This window comes from Amblyraja radiata, chromosome 26 (assembly GCF_010909765.2).
Source record: "Amblyraja radiata isolate CabotCenter1 chromosome 26, sAmbRad1.1.pri, whole genome shotgun sequence".
Lineage (NCBI taxonomy): Eukaryota > Metazoa > Chordata > Chondrichthyes > Rajiformes > Rajidae > Amblyraja > Amblyraja radiata.
In genome coordinates, this window is record NC_045981.1 from 35,206,839 (window position 1) to 35,222,857 (window position 16,019).

The window sequence follows — 16,019 nt, forward strand, 5'->3', positions numbered from 1 at the left end:
TTATTATTTGTTATTTGCACTATAGTTGTTATTTATTAAACGTTTCCGTTTTTCCCCCATTATATACTATGTTTACATATTCACATATTCTGCTGTGCTGCAGCAAGTAAGAATTTCATTGTCCCGTCCGGGACATATGACAATAAAACACTCGACTCTAGAAAACGCACGGTGGCACAGCGGGTAGAGCCGCCGCCTCACAACGCCAGAGACCCGGGTTCCATCCTGACCTCGGGTGCTGTCTGTGGTGGAGTTGCCTCGTTCTCCCTGTGACCGCGTGGATTCGCTCGGCTTGCCTCCCACATTCCCAACCCGTAGCTTCATTGCCCCACTGTAAATTGTCCCCAGCGTGCAGGGAGCGGATGAGAAATTGGGATAAAACAGAACTAGTGTGAACGGGTGATCGCTGGTCATTCCCCGATGTTGGGGGAGTCCAGAACCAGGGGCCACAGTTTAAGAATAAGGAGTAAGCCATTTAGAACGGAGACGAGGAAACACTTTTTCTCACAGAGAGTGGTGAGTCTGTGGAATTCTCTGCCTCATGGAGGCAGGTTCTCTGGATGCTTTCAAGAGAGAGCTAGATAGGGCTCTTAAAGATAGTGGAGTCAGGGGATATGGGGAGAAGGCAGGAACGGGGTACTGAATGGGGATGATCACCCATGATCACATTGAATGGCAGAGCTGGCTCGAAGGGCCGAAGCCTACTCATGCACCTATTGTCTATTGTCATTGTGGACTCAGTGGGCCGAAGGGCCTGTTTCCACACTGCGTCTCTGAACTAAACTAGAAGGGATATTCTAAATTCATAGAAGAAGAAAAATAATAAGAGTGTAGGGTGGGAGGAATCCCTCGCAGGTTAAGGCATCACAGATGCAAAGCATTATAAAATCATGAGAGGAATAGATTGGACCCTTTGCCCAGAGTAGGGGAATCGAGAATCAGAACGCAGACATTTAAGGTGAAGGGGAAAGATTTATTGGAATCTGACGGGTCATTTTTTCACGCAATGGGTGGCGGGTGTATGGAACGAGCTGCCGGAGAAGGTAGTTGAGGCTGGGACTATCGCAATGTTTAAGAAGCAATTAGGTACATGGATAGGATGGGTTTAGTGGGACCAGTGTAGATGGGACATTTTGGTGAGGGTTGGCATGTTGGGCCGAAGGGCTTGTTTCCACTAGGCTGTATGACTCTATTCATAACGCTTATAAAACTGAGGGCTTTAAGCGGGCTACCCACCTGGTAGAAGGCCATGGATTTGAGAGATGCGGCAATGTTACTATCCTGCAGCTCTTTGTAGACGTCACTGAAGTCGCTGTGGTGATAAAACAACCTCTGGATGAAGGGGATTATAGAATGGACAAAGTTTTGGACACGAGGGCAGAGTCTGAAGTCTTCAGTCTGAGCTTCCACAGTGACACAGCTGGAAAGCTGCACCACGCCACAGATATCAAAAAATAAGTTGCGATCTTCCTCGTTAAATCGATTCTCTGGTGAAAGAAATGGTTTCCGATTATGTGCAGCGGTTCCAAGCATTTTACACTTTAAACTTTTTCTTGCAATGTTCTCCTAAGTATCTCCTAGGGGTGGCACAGCGGTAGAGCTGCTGCCTCACAGCGCCACGGGCCCGGGTTCGATCCCGACTGCGGGTGCTGTCTGTATGGAGTTTGTACGTTCTCCCCGTGACCTGCCAGGGTTTTCCCTGAGATCTTTGGTTTCCTCCCGTACTCCAAAGACGTACAGGTTTGTAGGTCTATCGGCTTGGTATAAATATATATTATCCCTAGCGTTTGTAGAATAGAGTTAATGTGGGGCTATCACTGGTCGGTACAGACTTGGTGGGCCGAAGGGCCTGTCTGCACTGTATCTCTAAACTAAACTAAATCTCAGGTTGGAACTGGCCTGAGTTATCTGTCCAGCTATTCCGTACTCACATGACCCAGACTATGAGGACAAGTGGGTTATTCATTGCCAACATTTTTACTTTAGAGATACGGAGCGGATACAGGCCCTTCGGCCCACCGAGACTGTGCCGCCCAACGGTCACCCCCCCCCCCCACCTCCGTAACACCTACACACAAAGGACAGTTTTACAAACCTGTACATCTTTGGAAGTATGGTTTTCTCTGGTTTCCTCCCACACTCCAAAAACGTGCGGGAGGTTTATAGGTTAATTGGCTTCGGTATAATTGTAAATTGTCCCCAGTGTGTGTAGGATAGTGCTAGTGTACAGGGTAGGCCGCTGGTCGGCACGGACTGGGTGGGCCGAAGGGCCTGTTTCCGTGCTGTATCTCTAAAGTCTAATCCCTTGTATGTCTAGGGTGCCGATGTAACGATATAAACAGCGCTACCTTGCTTGCTACTGTTCCGGGCCTGTGAACGATACTTCTCGGCAGCAGGACGAGTCAGAAAACACAGAGACTGGGCTTTAAACATCCGCTCCAGGTGCTTATCGTCGGGTAGGATGGGGTGGTTGGCCAGGGACACCCAGCGATTATCCTTGGCAGGAAATATCTTCTCATCTTTTATCATTCCTAACCACCACAGATAAAATTAGTTCATTAGGAATAACAGGAATAGTAATCAACAGGAACCACACCAGCAAGGTAACATTCATAGGAACAAGCCAAGAATCTTATTAACATGTACTTACTCGACATTGATAGAAATATATAAAATGATGGGAGGCATAGACACGGTAGATAGTCAGAACCTTTTACAAAGAAAATAGGTGCAGGAGTAGGCCATTTGGCCCTTTGAGCCTGCACCACCATTCAACATGATCCTGGCTGACCATCCAAAATCAGTACCCAGTTCCTGCTTTCTCCCCGTATCCCTTGATTCCGTTAGCCTCAAGAGCCAAATCTAACCCTTCCCACTGTGGAAATGTTAAAGAATAGAAGGCATAATTTAAGAAGTGCGGGGCGCTTTTAAGGAGATGTACGGGGCAAGTTTTTAAAGAGATGTATGGGGCAAGTTTGTTTTTTCAATGTGAGGTGGATGCACTGCTGGAGGAGGTGGTGGAGGCAGATACAATAGTGAGGGTTGAAGCTTTTGGATAGGCATGTGGATATGTAGGGGATGAAGGGATTATGGATCACGTGTAGGCAGAGGGGATAAGTTTAACTTGGCATCATGTTCGGCACGGGCGGGGTTGGCCGAAGGACCCATTCTTGTGTTAGACTTCTCTGTGCTCAGTCGTTAATGATGGTCAATGTGGAGTTGAACGATATAATCTGAGGCTGTTATCCAGGACAATTATTCTACATTGAAGGGGTTTCAAGTTAAATGGATTATAGGGACTGATGTGTGATTCCCCCTCCAATATGAACATACATCTCAAATATCAAATTTATCTATATAGGAAGGAACTGCAGATGCTGGTTTAAACCAAAGATAGACACTGAGGAAGGGTCTTGACCCATAACTGCTGAGCTTTTTGTGTCTATTATATATGTATATGTATGTATGTTTGTGTATATATACACACACTGAACCTTTTTTCTCATTTATTATATTGTTTACAGTGGGTGGGGGGGGGGGGGGGGGGGGGGAGTCCAGAACCAGGGGCCACAGTTTAAGAATAAGGGGTAAGCCATTTACAGATGGCACAATGGGCTAAGTGTTCGGCTGGCAACCTGAAGGTGGCCGGTTCGAATCCCGAATCGAGTGCATACTGTCGTTGTGTCCTTGGGCAAGACACTTCACCCACCTTTGCCTGTGTGTGAATGTGTGTGAGTGATTGGTGGTGGTCGGAGGGGCCGTAGGCGCAGAATGGCAGCCACGCTTCCGTCAGTCTGCCCCAGGGCAGCTGTGGCTACAGAAGTAGCTTACCACCACCGAGTGTGACTGAGGAGTGAATGAATAATGCGATGTAAAGCGCCTTGAGTATTAGAAAGGCGCTATATAAATCCCATCCATTATTATTATTATTTAGAATGGAGACAAGGAAACACTTTTTCACACAGAGAGTTGTGAGTGTGGAATTCTCTGCCTCAGAGGGCAGTGGAGGCCAGTTCTCTGGATACTTTCAAGAGAGAGCTAGATAGGGCTCTTAAAGATAGCGGAGTCAGGGGATATGGGGAGAAGGCAGGAACGGGGTACAGATGGGGGATGATCAGCCATGATCACATTGAACGGCGGTGCTGGCTCGAAGGGCCGAATGGCCTACTCCTGCACCTATTGTCTACCATGTTTACATATTGTGTTGTGCTGCTGCTAGTAAGAATGTCGTTGTTCTATCTGGGACACATGACAATAAAACACTAGAAATACAATTCATACCTTTCAGTGTCTGGCAGTGGCCCTTGATGAGTTCCCATGAATCACCATATTCATTGTATTTCTTGCATTTCTCCGCTGCAGGACAGAAAATACAAATAAATATACTGATTAAGATGATGTGACCTGTAGGGTTATAGACAATAGACAATGGGTGCAGGAGTAGGCCATTTGGCCCTTCGAGCCAGCACCGCCATTCAATGTGATCATGGCTGATCATCCCCAATCAGTACCCCGTTCCTCCCTTCTCCCCATATCCCCTGACTCCGCTGTTTTTAAGAGCCCTATCTAGCTCTCTCTTGAAAGCATCCAGATAACCTGCCTCCACCACCCTCCGAGGCAGAGAATTCCACAGACTCACCGCTCTCTGTGAGAAAAAGTGTTTCCTCGTCTCTGTTCTAAATGGCTTACCCCTTATTCTTAAACTGTGGCCCCTGGTTCTGGACTCCCCCAACATCGGGAACATGTTTCCTGCCTCTAACGTGTCCAAGCCCTCGACCCTTCGAGCCAGCACCGCCATTCAATGTGATCATGGCTCATCCTCCCCAATCAGTACCCCATTCCTGCCCTCTATATATCCATACATCCATTTTATACTGAAGGGAATGACTTTTTTTTTTGTTGCAAAAATGCAAATATTAGCAATGCAGGCAAAAATGCTGGAGAAACTCAGCGGGTGAGGCAGCATCTATGGAGCAAAGGAATAGGTGACGATTCGGGTTGAGACCCGGAAGCATCTATGGAGCGAAGGAATAGGTGACGTTTCGGGTCGAGACCCTTCTGGGTCTCAACCCGAAACGTCGCCTATTCCTTCGCTCCATAGATGCTGCCTCACCCGCTGAGTTTCTCCAGCATTTTTGTCTAACTTCGATATTTCCAGCATCTGCAGTTCCTTCTTAAACATATTAGCAATGTAATCGTTTTGTAAATCACAAGCATGCACTGGCCAGTTTAATGTTTTGTAAAAATGAATTAATAACCCAGTAGCGACAAAGAACTGCAGATGCTGGTTTATACCAAAAGATAGACACAAAGTGCTGGAGAAGGAATAGGTGACGTTTCAGGCCGGGACCCTTCTTCAGTCTGCCGACTAACTGGCTAATATTAGGAGTTCCAGCCAAAACTTGGGGTTTTCTTGCACTTATATCATTCTGAGTTCTTAATTAGCGCTGTAGGTCAAATGGTTAGCTTAGTTGAGAGATTCAACATGGAATCTTCAGCCCACGGAGTCCATGCCGACCTTCAATCACCCGTTCACACTAGTTCTATGTGATCCCACTTCCCCCATCCACTCTCTACACACTAGGGGGTAATTTACAGAGGGCCGATTAACCTACAAACACGCGCGTCTTTGGGATGTGGGAGGAAATCCTCATGGCCACAGGGAGAACGTGCAAACTCCGCGTTTGTGGATGGTGTGCAGGCAGAGCAGATTAGTTTATCTTGGCGTAAATTTTGGCACAGACAATGCGGGCCTGAGGCCCAGCTTCTGTGATGACCTGTTCTAGGTTTAATTGTAATCCAGGGTGTGACGGACACTAGGCATGCTGGAACAACGAGCGATCTTACTCACGGTGGCAAGGTTAAACAGAAAAGTGGAAGAGTAGATGAGAAACCAAATAAATGCCTGCTTTTCCCCCATGTGAAAAAAAATCAATTTTAAACAAACTTCAGATTTTGCAACAGTGCTTACCTAGAATTGCATAAATGACAGAGACATCTTGCAGGACAGAAGTGTTGGGTAAAGACACCGAACCACAGATCAACACCAGCAGGTCTACATAGTGCTTCATAGATGGGATTAGTTCTACATTCAGACTCTGCAATGTGAAACAAGTTTAGTTTAATTTATTGTCACGTGTACCGAGGTACAGTGAAAAGCTCATCTTGTATGCGGAAAAACAATACGCAATTACGATCGAGCCATTCACAGCGTACGGTTACATGATAAAGGAAATAACGTTTAGTGCAAGATAAAGCCAGTAAGGTCCAATCAAAGATAGTCCGAGAGTCTCCATACTAGTCCGAGGTAGATAGTAGTTTAGGACTTTTCTCTTGTTGTGGTAGAACAAATAGGGCCGAATGGCCTACTCCTGCGTCTATTGTCTATTGAGTGCAACAAATGATGCCCTAAGCAATTTTCATTCTTTCATCCACAATCCAAAACAATATTCCTTGTCCTCATCACATTGTTATTTCTAGGAATGTATTGTATTACAAGGGTGAATGGAGCTGGAGAATGGAGATGAGGAAGACTTTCTTCAGCCAGAGGGTGGTGAATCCGTGAAATTCATTGCCAGACGGCTGCGGAGGTCAGTAAACGTCAGCCCACGCCGACCAACATGCCCCATCTACACTTAGGCCCACATCTCTCTACACCTATCTTATCCATGTACCTATGTACCTGTCCAAATATTTTTTTTTAAACATTCTGCTAGAACATGCCTCCTCCGCCAGCTCATTCCATGCACCCACTACCCTTTATGTAAAAAAATTGCCCCTCAGGTTCCCATTATATCTCACCCCCCCCCCCCCCCGCCTCATCTTAAACTTGTGTCCCAGGTTCTTGGTTCCCTTATTCCAGGTATAGGACTGTATTTACCCAATCTATTCTTATCATGATCTTATACACCTCTATAAGATCACACCCTCATCCTCCTGCGCTCCAAGGAATAGTCCCAGCCTGCCGCAACCTCTCCCTCCCTGAAGCTCAGGCACATCAGCATGAAGCACCTTTAGAAACAGATTCTTCATGTCCTCCTTGTGTCCATAGAAGGGGGCGAGCAGATGCGGTTCCTGCAATGAATCCTTTGCTTCTTGGATTTGCGATTTATACCGGTGGAAAATTTTAGTGGGATCATTCCAACACACTTCTTTCTGATGGAAAAATTTTCCAGGACAATTCAAGTCACTGTTTTAAAAGAAAGACACATGTTAGAATTGCATTGGAATTTTACACAAGGGAAAAAAACAATTGTTTCCTTCCCTTCAAATCTTGCGACATCTTACAGTATATGTTAGAAACAAATCTTGTTGCATCCTACCAACACTTATCTAAGCAACACAGCACATCGGTACAAGCACAGCAGCTTTCATGATGTCTACATTCTTTTAACTTCTTTCCAGCCATCATTTCATAATTGTTGTCATTCATTGCATGTGGGAGACAATGTACAGACAGCAAGACACCACAAACAGCAATGTAGTCATCACTGATTCATACCTTTCTGTGATATTTGCTGGAGAGAAAATATTGACTCACTTGAGTCACAGAATCCCACATCGTGGAAATAGGCCCTTCGACCCAACTTGCCCACGCCGACCAACATGTCCCAGCTACACTAGTCTCACCTGCCTGCGTTTGGCCCATATCCCTCTCAACCTGTCCTATCCATGTACCTGTCTAAATTTTTCGTAATCGTTGCAATAGTCCCTGCCTCAAACTACCTCCCGTGGCAGCACATTCCATGCATCCACCACCCTTTGTGTAACAAGTCATCCCTCAAATCCCTATTAAATCTTTTCCCCTTCACCTTAAACCTATGTCCTCTGGTTCTTGATTCCCCTACTCTGGGCAAGAGACTCTATGCATTTACCCGATCTGTTCCTCTCACAATTTTGTAGACCGTTGCAAAATCACCCCTCACCCTCCAGCGAGTAAAGTGCTAGCTTGCTCAACCTCACCCTGTAGCTCTGTCCCTCAAGTCAAATGAAATGCCAGCATTTATATCAACAGGACTGGAAAACAGAGATGAAATGTTGAGGCTCTATAAGGCACATTTGCAGTACTGCGAGCAAATTTGGGCCCCATATCTGAGGAAGGACGTGCTGGTTCTGGAGAGAGTCCAGAGGAGGTTTACAAGAATGAATCCAGGAATGTGTGGGTTGGCATATGATGAGCGTTTGTCGGCACTGGGCCTGTACCCGCTGGAGTTTAGAAGGTTGAGGGGGGACCTCATTGAAACTTGCAGAGTAATGAAAGGCCTGGATAGAGTGGATGTGGAGAGGATGTTTCCACTGGTGGGAGAGTTTATAACCAAAGGTCACAGCCTCAGAATTAAAGGGTGCTCTTTTAGAAAGGAGGTGAGGAGGAACTTCTTTAGTCACGGGGTGGTGAATCTGTGGAACTCATTGCTACAGAGGGCTGTGGAGGCCAAGTCAGTGGATATTTTTACGGCAGAGATGGATAAATTCTTGATTAGAAATGGTGTCAAGGGTTATGGGGAGAAGGCAGGAAAATGGGATTGGGAGGCGGAGATCAGCCCTGATTGAATTGCGGAGTGGACTGGATGGGCCGAATAGCCTAATTCTACACCTATAACTTGTGAGTCCTGGCAACATCCAGGAAAATCTTCTCTGCATTCCTGGCAGCATCTCAGTAAATACTTTTCTTCGAGACATCTGCTGTGAACAGGAAGGAAGGTACATACCTGCTGGGCATGAACACGGCTGGGTATTGTTCAAACAGGTCTTTCAGCTGATTGCGATTGCAGTTCCTTTCGAAGTAGGCGTAGACCTTGTAAATATGATCAACCTTGGCTCGAAACTCTGCTCCCTGCACATCCCCGGGTTCACTCGGAGTTTTCACACACCACGACTTAAAATGGTTGATCATCATTTCCACAGTTAACGAGCTCTTGATCCCTAAGAAAAGTTGACTTTAGTTTAGTCTATCGTCACGTGCAACGAGGTACAGCGAAAGGCCTTTGTTGCGTGCTAACCAGTCAGCGGAAACACAGTCCATGAATACAATCCAGCCGTTTACAGTGTACAGATACATGATAAGGCAGGAGAAACTCAGTGGGTGAGGCAGCATCTGAGTTTAGAAAGATGAGAGGGGATCTCATTGAAACATATAAGATTGTTAAGGGCTTGGACACGTTAGAGGCAGGAAACATGTTCCCGATGTTGGGGGGAGTCCAGAACCAGGGGCCACAGTTTAAGAATAAGGAGTAAGCCATTTAGAATGGAGACGAGGAAACACTTTTTCTCACAGAGAGTGGCGAGTCTGTGGAATTATCTGCCTCAGAGGGCAGTGGAGGCAGGTTCTCTGGATACTTTCAAGAGAGAGCCAGATAGGGCTCTTAAAAATAGCGGAGTCGGGGGATATGGGTAGAAGGCAGGAACAGGGTACCGATGGGGATGATCAGCCATGATCATATTGAATGGCAGTGCTGGCTTGAAGGGCCGAATGGCCCACTCCTGCACCTATTGTCTATTGTCTATGGAGCAAAGGAATAGGTGACTCGGAAGGGTCTCGACCCGAAACGTTGCCTATTTCCTTCGCTCCATAGATGCTGCTGCACCCGCTGAGTTTCTCCAGCATTTTTGTCTACCTTCGATTTTCGAGCATCTGCAGTTCCTTCTTAAATATGATAAGGCTTTTTCATCCCGTTCACCCCTGGCAACTTTAATAGCACATAACGTGATTTCACTTATTTATGAATAATAATGATGAATAGTATACCAGAACCAAGCACAGGCGGTCAATGAGAAAAAATATGTACAAATCCAGAATCAACAATTTTACCCACAGGGTAGGCGAAATTTACCCCCCTGGGTTGGGGATGCTTGTGATAAGGGAATATGTAGGAAGGAACTGCAGACGCTGCTTTCAACCAAGGACATACACAAAATGCTGGAGTAACTCAGCGGGACAGGCAGCATCTCTGGAGAGTGGGAATGGGTGACGTTTCGGGTCTGAAGAAGGGTCTCGACCCGAAACGTCGCCCATTCCTTCGCGCCAGCTGTACATAACTCCACTATTTGGTGTTTACGAAAGAACTGCAGATGCTGGAAAAATCGAAGGTAGACAAAAATGCCGGAGAAACTCAGCGGGTGAGGCAGCATCCATGGAGCGAAGGAATAGGTGACGTTTCGGGTCGAGACCCGGAAGCATCTATGGAGCGAAGGAATAGGTGACGTTTCGGGTCGAGACCCGGAAGCATCTATGGAGCGAAGGAATAGATGACGTTTCTATTGCTTCCGGGTCTCGACCCGAAACACCACCCATTCCTTCGCTCCATGGATGCTGCCTTACCTGCTCAGTTTCTCCAGCATTTTTGTCTTACCTAAGGTTTAACATTGGTACTTACCGGCGAAAGCAGCAAAAGTGCTCTTCTCGAGAAGCTCACAAGACACGTAGCTAACATTGTCGGCCAAGAGCTCCACTAAATCATTGGATCTCAGGTACGCCTCGATAGGGCGCAGGTAGGCAGAGTGGAACCCGGGACCATCCGGGGCTGGACTGTCAGTGGGTAACCACGGCAAGGTTTTCAGGTAAATTGCAAAGGAAGAATCGACATCGTTCCTCAGCACTTTCTCCTGGCTATCGAAGACTCTAGCCGAGCAGAACTGAGACAATCTCGATCTGCAAGGAAGAATTAGAGTTGTTTCATCAATCAATGTAGGCGTGCATTCCTCAGCCAAGATTCCTCACGTTATGTCAAGAGTCAAGTCAAAAGAGTTTATTGTCATGTGTCCCAGATAGGACAATGAAATTCTTGCTTTGCTTCAGCACAACAGAATACAGTAGGCATGAATACAGAACAGATCAGTGTGTCCATATACCATTATATAAATATATACACACATCAATAAATAAGCAGATAAAGTGCAAATAAACAGATAATGGTCTATTAGTGTTCAGAGTTTTGTTTCAGTTGAGTTTAATAGCCTGATGGCTGTGGGGAAGCAGCTGTTTCAGAACCTGGTCGTTGCAGTCTTCAGGCTCCTGTACCTTTGACCTGAAGGTAGCGGGGAGATGAGTGTGTGGCCTGGATGGTGTGGGTCCTTGATGATGGACTTTTTATTTTTTTAATAAGATTTTATCCTGGAACTCTCTCGACGTTAGACTATATTATGTCGAAGAAAAGAGTCAATGGTTTACTGACATCTGAGGTCTTGCCCCAAACCCACTACTAACATAAACCACTTGTGCTGCTGCTTGTGTCTCCCTCTCAACCAGTACAGAGCAGTGGGTCGCCATCGTCAGAACATCAATGCTCATGAATTGTACCAGGGAAGAGAGTGGAGGGAGGGGGGGGGGGGGGTGGGGGGGAGGGAGAGGGGGGGAGAGGGAGAGAGGGGGGGGGGGGGGGGGAGAGGGAGGTGGGGAGAGGGAGGGGGAGAGACTGTCTAATTCACTACCCCATTGCGGACATTGGACTTTGTCTGTGGAACTGCTGTGCTACAATGCTGAGAACTATATTCTGCACTCTGTATCTTCATAGAAACATAGAAAATAGGTGCAGGAGTAGGCCATTCGGCCCTTTGAGCCTGCACAGCCATTCAATATGATCATGGCTGATCATCCAACTCAGTATCCTGTACCTGCCTTCTCTCCATACCCTCTGATCCCTTTAGCCACAAGGGCCACATCTAACTCCCTCTTAAATATAGCCAATGAACTGGCCTCAGCTACTTTCTGTGGCAGAGAATTCCACAGATTCACCACTCTCTGTGTGAAAAATGTTTTTCTCATCTCGGTCCTAAAAGATTTCCCCCTTATCCTTAAACTGTGACCCCTTGTTCTGGACTTCCTCAACATCGGGAACAATCTTCCTGCATCTAGCCTGTCCAACCCCTTAAGAATTTTGTAAGTTTCAATAAGATCCCCCCTCAATCTTCTAAATTCTAGCGAGTACAAGCCGAGTCTATCCAGTCTTTCTTCATATGAAAGTCCTGCCATCCCAGGAATCAGTATGGTGAACCTTCTCTGTACTCCCTCTATGGCAAGAATGTTTTTCCTCAGATTAGGAGACCAAAACTGCACGCAATACTCCAGGTGTGGTCTCACCAAGGCCCTGTACAACTGCAGTAGAACCTCCCTGCTCCTATACTCAAATCATTTTGCTATGAATGCTAACATACCATTCGCTTTCTTCACTGCCTGCTGCACCCGCATGCCTACTTTCAATGACTGGTGTACCATGACACCCAGGTCTCGTTGCATCTCCCCTTTTCCTAATCGGCCACCATTCAGATAATAGTCTACTTTCCTGTTCTTGCCACCAAAGTGGATAACCTCACATTTATCCATATTATACTGCATCTGCCATGCATTTGCCCACTCACCCAACCTATCCAAGTCACCTTGCAGCCTCCTAGCATCCTCCTCACAGCTAACACTGCCCCCCAGCTTTGTGTCATCTGCAAACTTGGAGATGTTGCATTCAATTCCCTCGTCCAAATCATCAATATATATTGTATATATATATTCCCCTTTGCTCTGCCTATTGTACTAGAGTTTGGCTTTATTGTATCTATGACTAGATCTCACGCAAAACAAAATTTCACGGTGGCTCGGTAAACGTGACAATAATAACAATGTGATATAATAATCTAGTGCAGGAAAGTAGTAATGGGTACATGATCAGCCACCATTAAAATGAATGGGGAAGGTGACACAAGGGGACTAATGACATGCTGCTTTTATTTCTGATGCTCTCATTACACGAACAAGTCTTTGAAGACAGATGTTAGAAGGCCACACTCTATATCACTTCATCAACTTACTGCACAGCAGAGGACCAGGCCCTTCGGCCCACAATGTCTATGCTGAACATAAACTTGCTGCTGCATGGAGCAGTTTAGTCGAGTGGCATAGATACATTTGCAAACGTTGACTTCTCCAATTTGAGGTAACCCTCTCTCCCCATCCCTCCCCCACACTAGCTGTCCTGCCAGTTCCACTGTTCGCATTCATATATCCCTTCACTATCCTCTCTTCCACGGCCAACAATGAACCATTGTGGACTCCACCTGTCCTTGGGTCATCGGTGCCAGGTCTGATTTGTTCTGAACCTTTTCACACCTCTAGTTTCCCCTTTCCCCCGACTCTCAGTCTAAAGAAGGGTCTCGATCCAAACCGCCGCCAATTCCTATTCTCCAGAGATGCTGCCTGAGCCGCTGAGCTACTCCAGCTTTTTGTGTCTATCTTCTGCACTGAGGGGAAGCAGGAAATAGACAATAGGCAATAGGTGCAGGAGCAGGCCATTTGGCCCTTCGAGCCAGCACCTCCATTCAATGTGATCATGGCTGATCATCCCCAATCAGTACCCCGTTCCTGCCTTTTCCCCATATCCCCTGACTCCACTATTTTTAAGAGCCCTATCTAGCTCTCTCTTGATAGCATCCAGAGAACCAGCCTCCACCGCCCTCTGAGGCAGAGAATTCCACAGACTCACCACTCTCTGTGAGAAAAAGTGTTTCCTCGTCTCCGTTCTAAATGGCTTACTCCTTATTCTTAAACTGTGGCCCCTGGTTCTAAAGCATGCAAGAGACGTGGGGGGGGGGGGGGGGGAAGAATGATGCATAGATTAAACAAGGCCGTAGCAATGGAGGCCAGCTTAGGTGCTTGAACAATGTAGTCAGGTGAAAGGAGGCAACAAAAGTAGAAAAGAAACTAATTTGGAGTTCACTTACCCAGAGTCCCAGTTTTTGTCAAGAAGTTTGAGTAGGTTCATTCTCTGCGTTTGTTTTAACTTTTCGGACAAATCCTGTGTGGTTAGGAGCCCATGAAGCTCCTCGCAGACATAATCTTCCACGATGTACACATTATCTGCCGTGTCGGGCCAACATTCATATATAGGTGCCCAGGGGCTGGATGCCTAAAGATCATTTAAAATAAGTACTTTAACAGGTGTCCAAGGTTATGGGGAGAAGGCAGGAGAATGGGGCTAGGAGGGAGAGATAGATCAGCTATAGAGTGATACAGTGTGGAAACAGGCCCTTCGGCCCAACTCGCCCACACTGGCCAACAATGTCCCAGTTACACTTGTCCCACCTGCCTGCACTTGGTCCATATCCCTCCAAACCTGTCCTATCCATGTACCTGTCTAACTGTTTCTTAAACGTTGGGATAGTCCCAGCCTCAACTACCTCCTCTGGCAGCTTGTTCCATACACCCACCACCCTCTGTGTGAAAAAGTTACCCCTCAGGTTCCTATTAAATCTTTCCCCCTTCACCTTGAACCTATGTCCTCTGGTCCTCGATTCCCCTGCTCTGGGCAAGAGACTCTGTGCGTCTACCCGATCTAATCCTCTCATGATTTTGTACACATCTATAAGATCATGATTGAATGGTGGAGTAGACTTGATGGGCCGAATGGCCCAATTCTCCTCCTATCACTTATGATCTTAACACTCAAGCTTGAGGTTTGGGAAGGATAACGGCAGCTTTAGAGCAAATTGGGTGCAATGCAAACAAGCAGGAAGGAGAACAAAAAATGGAATATTTTAGTAGATATAATATTGTGATAGTGTGTAAGGTTCAACCCAGGAAGTCTGAGATATTGCACTTCGGAAGGTCAAATGCAAGGGGATATTATGCAGTTAATGGTAGATCCCTTAATACCATTGATGTACAGAATAGACAATAGACAATTGGGTGCAGGAGTAGGCCATTCGGCCCTTCGAGCCAGCACTGCTGGATCATGAGATCCAAATCCATTGCCCCATGGCAGTGGAAACACAGGTAGGTAGAGTGGTAAAGACGTACGGTATGCTTGCCTTCATCGGTCAAAGTATCCTGGTAAACATCTCCTGCTCTCTGTCCGAAGCCAGCAGATAGATCCATTTTGTTAAGGGGTGACCACAGCTGCCTTGGAGGCACGATGCAGCTTTATAGGGCTTTGGCCTGACCGCATTTGGTGTCAAGTGCAGTTGTGGTCACCCCATTACAGAATGGATCTGCTGGCTTTGGACAGAGCGCTGGAGACGTTTACCTGGATACTGCCTGGTTTAGTGGGCATTTAGTTACAAAGAGAGGCTGGACAAACGGAGATTCATTTCTCCGGAGTTCGAGGGGAAAGCTAATGGACATTTATTAAATGATGAGAGGCATGGGTAGGCTCACGACAGTCAGAATCTTTCTCCTGAGGTGGAAATGTCAAAGATTAGTGGGCATAGCTTTAAGATCAGAGGGGGCGTGGGGGGAATTTAAAGCAGATAAAGGAATGAAGGGATATGGGGAAAAGCAGGAACCGTGTACTGTATCCATTTCCCCCAGAGATGCTGCCTGACCCACTGAGTCTTTTTGTGTTTATCTTTGGTACAGCTCATTTTTATGACATCTGTACTGCTCTGTGTTCAGTAAGCCAGTAGGACGACTTGTTTTGTGAAGCAGGACTAACCAGCTCTTGTTTTGTGAAGGTCATTTTTCTCTTTTGAAAAATAAATGAGTCCTGCACGCCGAGTGAAATGAGGAACGTTCTCCAAGCGTCAGAGTCCTGGTCTGTCTTCAGGTAACAAGAGTCCACCAGCACCCAGTCCACACCTAGACATGGAATGAAGTCAATAGAGTTCAGTACGGACATACAATGCAAATACACACATTCGGTTTACATGCACTTTGCAAGTTGAGGCAGAAAGGTAGAATTGCAGGGAGCCTGCTCCCCCCCCCCCCACCCCACCCACCCTACATCAGTCTGAAGAAGGGTTTTGTCCTGAAATGTTGCCTATTTCCTTCGCTCCAGAGATGCTGCTGCACCCGCTGAGTTTCTCCAGCATTTTTGTCTACCTTCGATTTTCCAGCATCTGCAGTTCCTTCTTGAACAAGGTAGAATTGCTGCCTTACAGCGCCAGAGCCTAAGTGACAATGGGCGCTGCCCGTACGGAGTTTTGTACGTTCACCCCGTGACCTGCGTGGGTTTTCTCCGAGATCTCCGGTTTTCTCCCACACTCCAAAGACGTACAGGTTTGTAGGTTAATTGGCTTCGGTAAAGAAATGCAAATTGTCC

The 16,019-nt window shown here is 46.6% G+C and overlaps 1 protein-coding gene across 10 annotated transcripts in view; it reads right to left on the reverse strand.

Moving 5' to 3' along the window:
• Positions 1–16,019, reverse strand: part of LOC116988145 (protein NO VEIN-like) — a 129,347-nt gene that overhangs the window by 16,938 nt on the left and 96,390 nt on the right. For all 10 annotated transcript variants that reach the window (XM_033044673.1, XM_033044672.1, XM_033044671.1 and 7 more), the window contains 9 exons: positions 15,414–15,556; positions 13,705–13,889; positions 10,374–10,648; positions 8,709–8,922; positions 7,012–7,189; positions 5,972–6,098; positions 4,282–4,356; positions 2,349–2,531; positions 1,237–1,487 (listed from right to left, as the gene is read on the reverse strand). In XM_033044673.1, coding sequence (XP_032900564.1) covers positions 1,237–1,487; positions 2,349–2,531; positions 4,282–4,356; positions 5,972–6,098; positions 7,012–7,189; positions 8,709–8,922; positions 10,374–10,648; positions 13,705–13,889; positions 15,414–15,556 — 1,631 coding nt within the window. The remainder of the gene's footprint in view (positions 1–1,236; positions 1,488–2,348; positions 2,532–4,281; positions 4,357–5,971; positions 6,099–7,011; positions 7,190–8,708; positions 8,923–10,373; positions 10,649–13,704; positions 13,890–15,413; positions 15,557–16,019) is intronic.